This window comes from Agelaius phoeniceus, chromosome 1 (genome assembly GCF_051311805.1).
Source record: "Agelaius phoeniceus isolate bAgePho1 chromosome 1, bAgePho1.hap1, whole genome shotgun sequence".
NCBI classification, from domain to species: domain Eukaryota; kingdom Metazoa; phylum Chordata; class Aves; order Passeriformes; family Icteridae; genus Agelaius; species Agelaius phoeniceus.
Window position 1 is genome coordinate 83758370 of NC_135265.1, and position 14744 is coordinate 83773113.

The 14744-nt window shown below is 53.7% G+C and overlaps 1 protein-coding gene across 3 annotated transcripts; it reads left to right on the top strand.

Annotated features, from left to right (window-relative positions):
* Nucleotides 1–622: 622 nt before the first annotated feature.
* LOC129120821 (myosin-7) lies at nt 623–13726 on the top strand. Of its 3 annotated transcripts, none has more exons than XM_054633587.2 (38): nt 623–823; nt 1313–1456; nt 2041–2197; nt 2365–2392; nt 2489–2597; nt 2679–2771; nt 2893–2956; nt 3392–3490; nt 3633–3736; nt 4407–4545; nt 4631–4899; nt 5079–5249; nt 5387–5696; nt 5801–5874; nt 6012–6099; nt 6183–6300; nt 6388–6511; nt 6709–6845; nt 6935–7061; nt 7170–7298; nt 7388–7630; nt 7864–8040; nt 8141–8286; nt 8363–8453; nt 8718–9107; nt 9197–9323; nt 9425–9543; nt 9931–10127; nt 10321–10504; nt 10580–10745; nt 10824–10948; nt 11030–11338; nt 11417–11620; nt 11825–11950; nt 12053–12328; nt 12755–12850; nt 13490–13624; nt 13706–13726. In XM_054633587.2, the coding sequence occupies exons 1-38, from the start codon at nt 623–625 to the stop codon at nt 13724–13726; spliced, it is 5817 nt and encodes a 1938-aa protein (XP_054489562.1). The 3 variants fall into 3 exon arrangements, with proteins under 3 accessions (XP_054489562.1, XP_054489571.1, XP_054489590.1); XM_054633596.2 differs by having other exon boundaries at nt 13709–13726; XM_054633615.2 differs by having other exon boundaries at nt 5813–5874; nt 13709–13726.
* The last annotated feature ends 1018 nt before the right edge of the window (nt 13727–14744 follow it).

Here is a 14744-nt window from a genome sequence, read left to right on the forward strand (position 1 = left end):
CTCTGTGCATCACTGTAGGGATGCCTGAATCATTATGGGGGTCTGTGTGTGGCTATAGGGGTCTTTGTGCTGCAGGGGGCCATGCATCATTCCAGGGTTGTGGGGGTGCCTGCATCAGTACAGGAGTCTGTGCTTGGGGCTGTGCATGGGATTGGGGTCCCTGCATGACTCTAGGGGTCTGCCCACAGCTACAGGGAGTCTGTGCACTGTGTAGGGCTCAATACATGGGGTCATGAATGGCTATAGGATTCTCTGCATGGGGCCATACACACCTACGAAGTCCTGTACCTCACCATTAGGGGTCCTTTAATGGTTATAGGGGTCCCTGCAGGGAGTCCCTGAATCACTGCGGGAGTCTGTGCAGGGGGCAGTGCATGACGACGTGGGTGTGCAGAGGGCTATAGGGCTCCCTGCACATCTGTCAGGACCCATGCGTGGGGCTGTGCACAGCTGCAAAGCTCTGTGTCTGGCTCTGGGGGTCTGCCACAGTCATAGAGGTCTGGGCATGGCAGTGGGCTCTGGCCAGTGGGGCTGTGTGGGGCCATGGAACAGGGGGCAGGACCCTGTGGCCACAGGCTGACAGCCCCCAGGTGATGCAGGGTCCGTGTCGGTGCGGGGCAGGATGGCGGACGCGGTGCTGGCAGCGCTGGGGGCGGCAGCGCCGTTCCTGCGGCCGGGCGAGCGGGAGAGGCTGGCAGCGCAGACCAGACCCTTCGACCCGCGCAGCGAGTGCTTCGTCCCCCACCCCCGGGAGGAGTTCGTGCGGGGACGGGTGACGGGGCGGCAAGGAGGGGAGGCCACCGTCCAGACTGAGCTGGGAGAGGTGGGCAACTGGGGAATGGGGGATGGGGGGGGGGGGAGGGGAGGGAGGCAAGGGGCCATGTGGGGCAAAGGGTTAATGAGGATGAGGGGGTAATGGAGGGAGGGGATAAGGATGGCAAGGGCTGATGGCAGATGGGGCATAGGGGGAAAAAAGAGGGGATTGGGCATCACGGGGGATGAGGAGTTGGTGGGAAGTAGGGGGGTGAAGAGTTAAGGAGGGAGGGAGTAGCGGGATGAAATTTATGGGGGAGTGGTTAAAGGGGGAAGGGGGGTTGACGGTTTGGGGGAAAGCAAATGGAGGAGGTGGAAACCAGGCTGATAGTGGTGGGGGCCCTGACCATTGAAGTCTCGCAACCGATGGGAGGTACCTCCCAAACCATAGGAAAGCCCTCTCAACCCATGGAAGAAATCCTACCAATGGAGCACCCCCTACCCCCCAAGCCATGGATATCTCCCAACCCCCACCCCCACATCTCCCCATTCCCTCCAGACGGTGACTGTGAAGGAAGCTGACATTCACCAGCAGAACCCCCCCAAATTTGACAAGATTGAGGACATGGCAATGCTGACCTTCCTCCATGAGCCTGCTGTCCTCTACAACCTCAAGGAACGCTATGCCTCTTGGCTGATCTATGTGAGCCTTCTCACAAGCCCCTGGAGCACCTGGGAAGTAGGCGAGGCCTTCCCTACAGCCTATGGGATGGATGGAAACTAGTGACCCTTCCCTAAAGCTCTTGGGATACCTAGTACCAGATGGGGCTTCCAGAATATCTATGGGCCGTCTAAAACCTGGTGTGGCTTTTTCACAGACTTTGGGACACCTAGAACCTGGTGGTCCTTTCTCCAGCCCCCTTGGGCCACCCAGACCAAAAATATCCCATTTCTAGACTGCCTCAGCCACCAAGACCTGAGATGTTGCATCACCTGACCCCTGTGGCCACCGAGATCCAAGATGTCACTTCAATAGCTCCCTTGATAGGACACAATATGTTCCATCCCCAGACCCCTTGGGCCCCTGACAAGAGGTGTCCCATCTCTATCCCAGCCCTCTGCATGTTGTGAGCCACCCAGATCCAAGATGTTCCTTCTCCAGCCCCTTTTCAGACAACCAAGATCAGGACATCCTGTCACCACATCCCTTGGGCCACCCAGACCTAGGATGTCCCCACCAGGTGGGGTGGCACCTCCTGGCTCTGACCTGCCTGCCCTTTTCTTCAGACCTACTCGGGGCTCTTCTGTGTGACTGTCAACCCCTACAAGTGGTTGCCCGTCTACAATGCCGAGGTGGTGGCTGCCTACCGGGGAAAGAAGCGGAGTGAAGCTCCGCCCCACATCTTCTCCATCTCTGACAATGCCTACCAGAACATGCTGACAGGTAAGGATGTCCTGTGAGGACCTCAAACTAGAGGACCCCCTCCAATAAATGGCTCCTGACTTAGAACTGGTTCTCACCTGGGAGGATGGAGAACCTCAGCCTCAACCCCAAGACCCCAAGTATGTTTCCCAGCTTCATCCCACCTGACTCCTCTTTTTTCTTGGCAGACCGGGAGAACCAGTCCATCCTCATCACGTAAGGCCCTGCTTTGTCCAGCCCTGCCCCAGAGCAATGGGGTGGGATGAAGGACCCACCAGGATGTTTTCCAATATCTCACTGTTGCTCCCCCAGTGGAGAATCCGGGGCGGGGAAGACAGTCAACACCAAGAGGGTCATCCAATACTTTGCCAGCATTGCTGCCATTGGCGACCGCAAGAAGGAGGTGACCAATAGCAGCAAGGTGAGTTCCTCAGTCCATGTACCCTCGGCAGAGAGTGTACCCCAGTGGTATCCACACCCAGCATTGTCCCACCCCATCCAGGGCACCCTGGAGGACCAAATCATCCAGGCCAACCCTGCCTTGGAGGCCTTCGGCAATGCCAAGACCCTCCGCAATGACAACTCCTCCCGATTTGTGAGTGATGGGGTGGGTTGTATCAGGAAGGGTCTGTGGGACACTTTGTGGGACAGGATCTATGGTGTGGGATCTGGTGTGTGAAGGCAGCCACCTCCACCTCCTGCCGCTGCTTTCCCAGGGAAAGTTCATCCGGATCCATTTCGGGGCCACCGGGAAGTTGGCATCAGCTGACATTGAGACCTGTGAGTGGGTTAAGAGCTCAGTGAGAAGCTGTCTTGTAGTCCATTATCCATCCATGGATTTATTCATCCATCCTAGGACTCATCCATGTATGGACTCCTCCATCCACCCATGAACTTCATCCATCCACCCAGGAGCTCCATTCATCCACACACATCTCCCTTCTTCCCTCCATCCAGTCGCCTCTTCATCTCCATCTCCTTATCCCACCACTGACCTGACCCTCCATCTCCAATTCTTTGTCCCTCCATCTCCTTGTGTCTACCTCCGTCCTTCCTTGCCTGCCTCCCCTTCACCCATGTCCATCCCTTCATCTGTCTTCATGGTTGATGGATCCATCATCTCATCCCTCTATCCATCTGACCTTCCATTTTCCTCTCTCTTCCTCCATCTCCTCACCCCAACCTCTATCCCCCTTCTCTCCATATCCACCTCAGACCTCCTGGAGAAGTCCCGTGTCATTTTCCAGCTGAAGGCTGAGAGGAACTACCACATCTTTTACCAGATCCTTTCCAACAAGAAGCCAGAGCTGCTGGGTGAGTAGGATGCTTGGCCTTGAGTCTTCTACCTCCTCTTCTCCAATTCTCCGCTCCTTCCTGGGGCAATTGAGGATGATTTGAGGCTGTTTAGCCAGTGCAAATGCTCAGTTTTTCTCTCTATCCTGGCCCCACGGAACAGAGATGCTTCTCATCACGAACAACCCCTATGACTACAGTTATGTCTCCCAAGGAGAGGTGACTGTGGCCTCTATCGATGACTCTGAAGAGCTGTTGGCAACTGACGTAAGTGGTGGGGTGGGCAGGTGGACATCCCCGTGATGAATTGAGGGTGAAGTGCCACGTGGATGGTTGAGATCGTAGAAAATGGATGGGTGGAGGAGAGGAGGAACATAGGGATGAGAGGTGGAAGATAGGAAGGGTGGAAGATGGTGGGTTGGTGGAATGGGATGATGTGGGGTGAGGGATAGAACGTAGGACAGGAGGCAGGGAGTTGAGGAGGCTTTGGATGGAGATAAAAACAGTACTTAGGTGGTGGAGTACTTAGGTGAACAGATGTGTCCATGGGTGAACAAGTCCTTAAACAGATAGATGAGTCCATGGATGCATGGATGGAGTTAATGGTGAATGGATGAGTCCATGGATGGATGACTCCATAAATGGATGAGTCTATGGATGGATGAATGGTTAGAAGAGTCCATGGATAGGTAAATGGATGAATGTAGTCCTCGGATAGATGGATGGATGTATCCATGTATGGATGGACAGCTAGATCCATGGATACATGAGTCCTCACATGTATGGATGGGTGAATCCATAATGGGAAAGTCCATGGGTGGATGAGTCAGCAGATGGACAGAGGAGTTGATGATCTGGAAGGGCAGAGAGACACAAATGGTGGTCAGCAGAGAACCATGACCACAGCTGCTGGCAAGGCCCTCTCCCTATCACCCAGAGCGCTTTTGATGTCCTGGGCTTCACGGCTGAGGAGAAGGCTGGTGTCTACAAGCTGACGGGCGCCATCATGCACTTTGGCAACATGAAGTTCAAGCAGAAACAACGGGAGGAGCAGGCAGAACCAGATGGTACTGAAGGTGAGTGGGTACAGGATGACATAGGTCTTGGGATCACCAGGTTAGGTGGAATCTGACAGCACGTCTTTTTCTTGATGCTCTGCAGATGCTGACAAGTCAGCCTACTTGATGGGGCTGAACTCAGCTGATCTTCTCAAGGGGTTGTGTCACCCCCGGGTAAAGGTGGGCAATGAGTATGTCACCAAGGGGCAGAATGTCCAGCAGGTGTACTACTCCATTGGGGCCTTGGCCAAGGCTGTATATGAGAAGATGTTCAACTGGATGGTGGTGAGGATCAACAACTCCCTGGACACTAAGCAGCCAAGGCAGTATTTCATTGGTGTGCTAGACATCGCTGGATTTGAGATCTTTGATGTGAGGACTGAGGGGGTGGCAGGGTGTTTGTCCTCTTGGGGGTTGTGTTGGGCCTCTTGGGTGTTGAGTTGACTTCATTGACACTACTGGGCATTCTGTTGACCCAGCTGGGGCTCAGGTTCACCTATCAGACATTCTGTTGAATGCCAGTTAACCTCATCTTCTCTCTCCTTCCCCAGTTCAACAGCTTTGAGCAGCTCTGCATCAACTTCACCAATGAGAAGCTGCAGCAGTTTTTCAACCACCACATGTTTGTGCTGGAGCAGGAGGAATACAAGAAGGAGGGCATTGAGTGGGAGTTCATTGACTTTGGCATGGACCTCCAGGCCTGCATTGACCTCATTGAGAAGGTATCACCTCCCTCAGGGTCTTGTGGGGGCTGAAAGGACTTTGGGGGAAGGGCCCTTTCAGTTGGAGCCTGCCAAGAGCCCCAAAGTTGATCAGCTGGGTTGTGCTTGGTGTCCTCCACCACCACTTTTCTTCCTAGCCCATGGGGATTATGTCCATCCTGGAGGAAGAGTGCATGTTTCCCAAAGCCTCAGACATGACCTTCAAGGCCAAGCTCTTTGATAATCACCTGGGCAAGTCAGCCAACTTTGGGAAGCCACGCAATGTCAAGGGGAAGCCAGAGGCCCATTTCTCTCTTGTCCACTATGCTGGCACAGTGGACTACAATATCATCGGGTGGCTGGAGAAGAACAAGGACCCCCTCAATGAGACAGTGGTGGGGCTCTACCAGAAATCAGCCCTGAAGCTCTTGGCCAACCTCTTCTCCAACTACGCTGGGGCAGATGCTGGTGGGTGAATGGATGATGGGGTGATGGAGCAATGAATTGATGGAGAAGACTACTGTCCACTAGTCAGCCTCTTTCCTCTGTTACCCTCTCCCTCTTCTCTCCAGGTGGTGATGGAGGGAAGGGGAAAGGAGCCAAGAAGAAAGGTTCCTCCTTTCAGACCGTCTCAGCACTGCATCGGGTGAGTGACCTACATAGAGGACCCGGTTTGGGGCAATGGGAGGACAATCTCCTGAGTGGTGGAAGACCCCTTCAGTCCCACAGACCCTCTCTTGCTCTCTCATTATTCAGCTTCTTCTCTCCTCCCTCCCTCAACAGGAGAACCTAAACAAGCTGATGGCCAACCTTAAGACCACCCACCCTCACTTTGTCCGCTGCATCATCCCCAATGAGCGGAAGGAGCCGGGTGAGCACAGGGCAGGGCTGAGGGCAGGGAAAAGGGTGGTAGGTGTGGCTTGTGGCTGAGACCACCCCTTGACCCACTGCCAGGTGTGATGGACAATCCCCTGGTAATGCACCAGCTTCGCTGCAATGGAGTGCTAGAGGGCATCCGCATCTGCCGCAAGGGCTTCCCCAATCGCATCCTCTATGGGGACTTCCGACAGCGGTAGGCACAGAGGAGAAAATGTGGGGATGGCATGGACAACCCAACTGGGGCCGACCTCAGGCTTTTCCTGTCCTCTCTGGTCACCAGGTACCGCATCCTGAACCCTGCTGCCATCCCTGAGGGGCAGTTCATTGACAGTCGCAAGGGCGCTGAAAAGCTCCTGGGATCCATTGACATTGACCACAACCAGTACAAATTTGGACACACCAAGGTAAGGGCACATGGTGTCTCCATGGTCCTACCACCCATGGGGTCATGTGACCCCATGGTCTTACCACTGATGTGTCTACCTCTCTATCCACCCCACTATCAGTCGCTTCATTCCCCCAACAACCCATCAAGCCATTTATCTGTCCATGAACTCTTCCCAACCAATTCACCCTTTCACTTGCCTCCTTCATCCATCAGGTCTTCTTCAAGGCTGGGCTGCTAGGACTTCTGGAGGAGATGCGGGATGAGCGCCTCTCCCGCATCATCACCCGCATCCAGGCTCAGGCCCGAGGGCAGCTCATGCGCATTGAGTTCAAAAAGATCCTGGAACGCCGGTGAGAGGGGAAGGGTCTTTCTCCTTGAGAAAGGATGTCTGGTGGGTCACCAGATTGGTGGAGTAGTGGCATCTGTGTCACCATTCTAGAGACTCACTGCTGGTGATCCAGTGGAACATCAGGGCCTTCATGGGGGTGAAGAACTGGCCTTGGATGAAGCTCTACTTCAAGATCAAGCCCTTGTTAAAGAGTGCTGAGACAGAGAAGGAGATGCAGGTGGGAGGAGGTGATGAGACGGGCAGCTTGGGATCCAAAATGGGTTGGGTGGGGTTGATGGATGGAGGGGATTGGATGTGGCTACTGGTCTCCTGGGTTCTTGTTTAGAACATGAAGGAAGAGTTTGGGCGACTGAAGGAGGCCCTGGAGAAGTCGGAGACCCGGCGCAAGGAGCTGGAGGAGAAGATGGTCTCCATGCTGCAGGAGAAGAATGACCTTCAGCTCCAAGTGCAGGCCGTAAGTGAGACTGCCTCAAAAAGCCATGTCAGGGGGGGTGACCAGCAGCCCTCCAGGGCCACCCTACTTCCTCTACCACTCTGACACAGGAGCAGGACAACCTCAATGATGCTGAGGAGCGCTGTGACCAGCTGATCAAGAACAAGATCCAGCTGGAGGCCAAGGTGAAGGAGCTGACAGAGAGACTGGAGGATGAGGAAGAGATGAACGCAGAGCTGACAGCTAGGAAGAGGAAGCTGGAGGATGAGTGTTCGGAGCTGAAAAAGGATATTGATGATCTAGAGCTGACACTGGCCAAGGTGGAGAAGGAGAAACATGCCACTGAGAACAAGGTGAGGGTGGAGAGAAGCCTTGACCTTAAGTTGTGGGGATTTGGATCAACACAACCTGTTTGTGTGGGGTTGAGGAGATCCAGGGCTAGTTGATCTGGGCTACATGAAGACTCAACATCCTTTGGGTTCTCTACCACTGCAGTTGCCTCATTGGACAAGGACAACAGCAATATCACACAGCTTTGTCCTACCTCTGGTACCAAGCTGGAGGCCTAGTGTTTCTCCTCCTTCAGGTCAAGAACCTCACAGAGGAGATGGCTGGGCTGGATGAAACCATTGCAAAACTAACAAAGGAAAAGAAGGCCCTGCAAGAATCTCACCAGCAGACACTGGATGACCTTCAGGCAGAGGAAGACAAAGTCAACACCCTGACAAAGGCCAAACTCAAGATGGAACAGCAAGTGGATGATGTGAGTGTGGTCTGGTCCTACCATGAGTAGTGCTAAGGAGCTTTCTGGGGCAGATATGACGGAAAACTGAGGTTCTCCCCATTTCCATGTTTCCACACAGCTTGAAGGCTCCCTGGAACAGGAGAAGAAGGTCCGGATGGACCTGGAACGAGCCAAAAGGAAGCTGGAAGGTGACTTGAAGCTAACCCAGGAGAATATCATGGACCTGGAGAATGACAAGCAGCAGCTGGAGGAGAAGCTCAAGAAGTAAAAATGGACCTCTTTCCTCAATCTAAACTGGGGGCAAGGGCAGGGACCTCACTGGTACTACTTTCATTTTCAGGAAGGAATTTGAAATCAACCAGCAGAACAGCAAAATTGAGGATGAGCAGGCTCTGGCTCTGCAGCTCCAGAAGAAGCTGAAAGAGCTGCAGGTGAGGGATCTATTCTCTGCTTATTTGGGCTGGCCTGGAGAGTTTCTGGCTGGTTGGATTGAGCTGAAGAGTCTCTATCAGGTTAGGCTGAGTTTAGGAGTTTTCAGTTGGCTGACAAATGTTCAGATGTCTGGCATGAGCTGAAGTGTTTTCAGCTTATTGGGGTGAGTTGGGTTGAAAAGTTTCCAGCTCAGTTGGTTGAGTTGAGTGGAGGAATTGAGTGAAACCAAGCCCACTGAAAACATGTTCATCCCCGGAACACAGGCACGGATTGAGGAGCTGGAGGAGGAGCTGGAAGCGGAGCGGACAGGCAGAGCCAAGGTGGAGAAGCTGCGCTCAGACCTGTCACGAGAGCTAGAGGAGATCAGCGAGCGGCTGGAGGAGGCAGGTGGTGTCACTTCAGTGCAGATTGAGCTCAACAAGAAGCGGGAGGCAGAGTTCCAGAAGATGCGGCGGGACCTGGAGGAGGCCACGCTGCAGCATGAGGCCACGGCTGCTGCACTGCGCAAGAAGCACGCCGACAGCGTGGCCGAGCTCAGCGAGCAGATCGACAACTTACAGCGCGTCAAGCAGAAGCTGGAGAAGGAGAAGAGTGAGCTCAAGCTGGAGCTGGATGACCTCAGCTCCAACATGGAGCAACTCATAAAAGCCAAGGTAGAAAGAGGCCAAGGTGGACATCTTATCTCCACCATGGGCATCATTCTCCTTCTTCATTCCTTCCCTCCATACTTTTCTCCTCCAAGGTGGGCATGGAGAAGATCTCTCGCACCATGGAGGATCAGGCAGCTGAACACCGGGCCAAGCTGGAGGAGACACAACGAGTCCTCAATGACACCAGTACCCAACGGGCGAAGCTCCAGACTGAGAATGGTGCAAACCCTGACCCACCATACCCCTCACTCCACATCCTCAGCCCTTGTCCCATATCTTCAATCCCTGCCACACCTTGAAAACCTGCCCTACCTCTGCAGGAGAGCTGTCCCGCCAGCTGGAGGAAAAGGAGGCCCTTGTCTCTCAATTAACTAGGGGCAAGCAGTCATACACCCAGCAGATGGAGGACTTGAAGAGGCAGCTGGAGGAGGAGATGAAGGTGAGGTTTGTGGGATGGCTAATAGGGTCTCCTTCACCCTTATGGTTGTAGCACCAAGTAGAATTAAAGTTCAGGCCAGTTCAGTGGGGTGGTTGCATCTAAGAGCGGTTGAGTTGGGTTGCATTGGTCTAACAGCTGAGAGGTTGGGCTGGGCAGGTCAGTTCTGAAGCAGCTGGGTTGGTCTAGGGGTGATTGGGTGGCACAGGATATGGGGAAGTCAAACTGGGCCAGCCTAGATGTACCCATCTTTACATTGTTCTGTGTCTAGATGTGCTGAATTTGGCTGGAATGATCTAGAGAAGGTTTGATTGAGAAATACCAGTGCTTACTGAGTTTGAGGACCTATATATAGGTCAACTTCACCTACTCCTTGCCTCTTCCTCCCAGGCCAAGAATGCACTGGCCCATGCCCTGCAGTCAGCCCGGCATGACTGCGACCTTCTGAGGGAGCAGTATGAGGAGGAGACAGAGGCCAAGGCTGAGCTCCAGCGCTCACTCTCCAAGGCCAACTCTGAGGTGGCACAGTGGAGGACCAAGTATGAGACAGATGCCATCCAGCGCACTGAGGAACTGGAGGAGGCCAAGTGAGTCATCTGCCCATGAAGGGAGCTTCTGTGGGGCACGGGGAAGAGGGCACACCCTTCCATTGTAGAAGAATCTGGAGAAGGTATAGGGATCTGGAGTTGGTAGAAATCCAGAGCCTCAGACAATGAATAGGTAGAATAAGGTTTGAGTTGGCCCACTTGGTCACCACAGCTAGGTTTTCTCCCACAACAGGAAGAAGCTGGCCCAGAGGCTGCAGGAGGCTGAGGAGGCGGTGGAGGCGGTCAATGCCAAGTGTTCCTCCCTGGAGAAGACTAAACACCGACTGCAAAATGAGATTGAGGACCTGATGGCAGATGTGGAGCGGTCAAATGCAGCAGCAGCTGCATTGGACAAGAAGCAGAGAAACTTTGACAAAGTAGGAGGACGCAGTGGTGAGACAGGAGCAGATGGGAGACACAGGGACAGAGAGTGACCCCTAGCTTTGTTTCAGATCTTGTCTGAGTGGAAGCAGAAGTTTGAAGAGTCACAGATGGAGTTAGAGGCATCACAGAAAGAGGCCAGGTCCCTCAGCACTGAGCTCTTCAAGCTGAAAAATGCCTATGAGGAGTCACTTGAGCACCTGGAGACCTTCAAAAGGGAGAACAAGAACCTCCAAGGTGAGACCATGGTATTCCCCCTGCCCACCTTGTTCTCCACCATTTTCCACCAAGTCTGATTGGTTATCATCTGGGCAGAGGAGATCTCGGACCTGACGGAGCAGCTGGGCGGCAGCCACAAGACCATCCACGAACTGGAGAAAGTCCGGAAGCAGCTGGATGCCGAAAAACTGGAGCTCCAAGCTGCATTAGAGGAGGCTGAGGTGAGCCAAATCACATCTCCATGAGTCCCATGTTGTCCTAGTCTTCTCTGTGTCCCTCTAATTTCTCTCTGTCTCCACCAGGCCTCTCTGGAGCATGAGGAGGGAAAGATCCTGAGGGCCCAACTGGAGTTCAACCAGGTCAAGGCAGACTATGAGCGCAAGCTGGCTGAGAAGGATGAGGAAATGGAGCAGGCCAAGCGCAACCACCTGCGGGTGGTGGACTCACTGCAGACCTCGCTGGATGCTGAGACCCGGAGCCGCAACGAGGCCCTGAGGCTGAAGAAGAAGATGGAGGGTGACCTCAATGAGATGGAGATTCAGCTCAGCCATGCCAATCGCGTGGCTGCTGAGGCTCAGTCCCACCTGAAAGGAGCCCAGGCTCACCTCAAGGTGGGATTACCCACCTATAAGGAGGTCTTCCTAGCCCCCTGAGCTGCTGGCTGATGTCCATTCTGTATATCCCAACAGGACACCCAACTGCAGCTGGATGATGTGGTAAGAGCCAATGAGGACCTGAAGGAGAATATTGCCATTGTGGAGAGGAGAAACAACCTTCTCCAGTCAGAGCTCGAGGAGATGCAGGCAGTGGTGGAACAGACTGAGAGGGCCCGCAAGTTGGCTGAGCAGGAGCTGATTGAGGCCAGCGAGAGGGTCCAGCTTCTCCACTCACAGGTGAGACATCACATACTTTCGAGCATAGAGGTCACCTCCATCCAATAGATATGGGCTTCTTATGGGTTGAGTTACCAAGAGCTCCAGATCCTTTAAGCCTGCAGAGTTGGAAGGGAGTTGGGGAGCATTAAGTACTGGGGGGTTGAAGAAGGATGGGTCAGCAGTTCAAGAGACACCTCCTGAGATCCTCTCCTCTAACTCCAGAACACCAGCCTCATCAACCAGAAGAAGAAGATGGAGGCTGACATCTCCCAGCTGCAGACAGAGGTGGAAGAGGCCATCCAGGAGTGCAGGAATGCTGAGGAGAAGGCCAAGAAAGCCATCACTGATGTGAGTGCCATGGTGGGACCTATGTCTAGGACACCTTCCACTGGAGGGTGAAGGAGAGCATGCTTTGGTCCTCCTTCCCTGCTTGCTTCTCTCCTTGGGCAGGCGGCCATGATGGCAGAGGAGCTGAAGAAGGAGCAGGACACCAGCGCCCATCTGGAACGGATGAAGAAGAACATGGAGCAGACCATCAAGGACCTGCAGATGAGGCTGGATGAGGCCGAGCAGCTGGCCCTCAAAGGGGGCAAGAAGCAGCTGCAGAAGCTGGAGGCTCGTGTGCGGGAACTCGAGAATGAGCTGGAGGCTGAGCAGAAGCGCAATGCTGAGAGCATTAAGGGTCTCCGCAAGTCCGAGCGTCGTGTCAAGGAACTCAGCTACCAGGTGGGGCTCCTGGGATGGCCGAGGTCAATTCCTGCCCCTTGGACATAGAGCCTCATATCTCATGCTGAACATGACTTAGAAAATGGCTGACCTGCTGGCCAGAGAGACAGAGGCTGTCTAGATTTGATACTAGATTACCCACTGCATGTATGTCTGATACTGAACGGGATCCAGAATATTGTCTGGGTCATGAGGCACCCAGGTCATCTCTCAGTGTCCCAGCATCCATGGAGTCTCTCCATGTTCCATCCCCTGACCTCATCAGGGGAAAGAAGACATCCACCTCCTGCTCCCAGAGCTGAGGCCACCCACAGACCTAGAACTCCCCAAGAACATCAGTAACTGTCTCCTGACCCTCGTAGCTTGGGTGGTGATTCCAAGCACAGGTAGGGTCAGGTCCTGATCCATGTGTGTCTCACCCTACAGACGGAGGAAGACCGTAAAAATATGATCCGGCTCCAAGACCTCGTGGACAAGCTCCAGCTGAAGGTCAAGGCCTACAAGAGACAGGCAGAGGAGGCGGTGAGCACTGGGCAGGCAGCCATGGGATCACCCCCCCCTTCCCCACCCTGGAGGGGACAGTGTGGGTTTAGGATGTGAGAGAGGATGTGGGGAGTAGCAGGAAACCTTGAGGTGAGGTGGTCAAGGGGTGGGGTATTGGGGTATTAGGGGGTGAGGAGGGTGGGTTGGTGATGGGATTGAGAGATGATGGTTGGATGTGGGAAGGAAGGAAGTGGCGGAAGGAAGGAAGTGGTGGAAGGAAGTGGCGGAAGGAAGTGGCGGAAGTGGCGGAAGTGGCGGAAGTGGCGGAAGTGGCGGAAGGAAAGAAGGAAAGAAGGAAAGAAGGAAAGAAGGAAGGAAGGAAGGAAGGAAAGAAGGAAAGAAGGAAGGAAAGAAGGAAGGAAAGAAGGAAGGAAAGAAGGAAGGAAGGCTGGCTCAAAGCTTATGTGGGTGGAAGATTAAATGGATGGATGGATGCACGGATCATTGAATAGATGGTTGGGTGGTTCAAAAATAGAATGTCTGAAGAAACACAACAGGTGTTTCTATTGTGGGCCAGATGGAGCAATAAAAAAGTCAGATTTATGGGGAGCAGAGGGGGTGGAGCAGGAGGCCAGACAGAGCTGTGTGGGAGCCTCACTGGTGTCCCTGCACCCTCAGGAGGAACAGGCCAACACCAACCTGGCCAAGTTCCGCAAGGCGCAGCATGAGCTGGATGAGGCAGAGGAGCGTGCTGACATTGCTGAGTCCCAGGTCAACAAGCTGCGGGCCAAGAGCCGCGACATTGGAGCCAAGGTGGGACTTTCCCCTGCCCACAGGTGCCTCATGGGCTGCCCCATGGCTGCCCCCCAACATCCCCTTTTTCTCTTCCCTCAGAAGGGACTCAATGAAGAGTGAAGATCCGGATCCCCAAGTATCCTACCTGAACTTGCAGCTGTCCCATTTAGACTTCCAAGTGCCCAACTCCCCCTAGCCCCCCCAGCTTGGAAAGCCAATAAAAACCATTGAGCAGCAGCCGTTTGTGTGGGGTTGGATTTGTGTGGGGAGGGTGTGGTTATCCCATGGTATGGCACCTGTAATATGGATGGAGCCCATACAAGTTTCTAGTAAATCTGAAATTTATGAAGAAAAAAATTATGGGATGTGGAAAAAGGGACAAGCCACGTGGGAGCATTGTCAGAGCATTCAGGGATGCAGCGAGGAAGGCCAAAGTCACCTTGGAATTGAATCTGGCAAGGGATAACATGGACAACAAGAAGGGCTTTTACAGGTATATCAGCAGCAAAAGGAAGATTAGAGAAAATATGAGGCCACTGCTGAATCAGATGAGAGAGCACCTCTATGGAGAAGGACCTGGGAGTCTTGGTGGATAACAAGTTGACTATGAGCTGGCAGTGTGTCCTTGGGGCCAGGAGGGCCAATAGTCTTCTGAGTGCATTGGGAAGTGTGTGACCAGAGGGTCAAAGGAGATGATCCTGCCCCTCTATCTCAACTATTCAGTCATAGTGAGGCCACATCTGCTGTGGTTCCAGTTCTGGACTAGTCAGTGCAAGAAAGATAAGGAGTTACTGGAGACGGTCCAGGAGACCAGGAAGATGATCTGGGATCTGGAGCATCTCCCCAGGGAAAGAGACTGAGGGAGCTGGGCCTAAGTCTAGAGAAAACTCAGAGGGGATCTCATCAATGTATGTCAAAGGCGGGCGTCCAGAGGATAGTGCTCGACTTTTCAGTGGTGTTCAGAGACAGGACAAGAAGCAATGGTCATAAACTAAAACACAAGAAGTTCCACCTCAACCTGAAGAAGAATTTCTTTACATTGAGGGTGGCAGAGCACAGGAACAGGCTGCCCAGGGAGACTGTGGAGTCTCCCTGTCTGCAGACATTCAAAACTCAACTGGACATGTTCCTGTGTAAA

Excerpts from the sequence above, each read along its gene's own strand:
- LOC129120821 (XM_054633587.2), top strand. The coding sequence starts at position 623 with ATGGCGGACGCGGTGCTGGCAGCGCTGGGGGCGGCAGCGCCGTTCCTG. Across the intron at positions 6,301-6,387 it reads TATGGGGACTTCCGACAGCG|GTACCGCATCCTGAACCCTG; the intron begins GTAGGCACAGAG and ends TCTGGTCACCAG. Across the intron at positions 6,512-6,708 it reads ACAAATTTGGACACACCAAG|GTCTTCTTCAAGGCTGGGCT; the intron begins GTAAGGGCACAT and ends TTCATCCATCAG.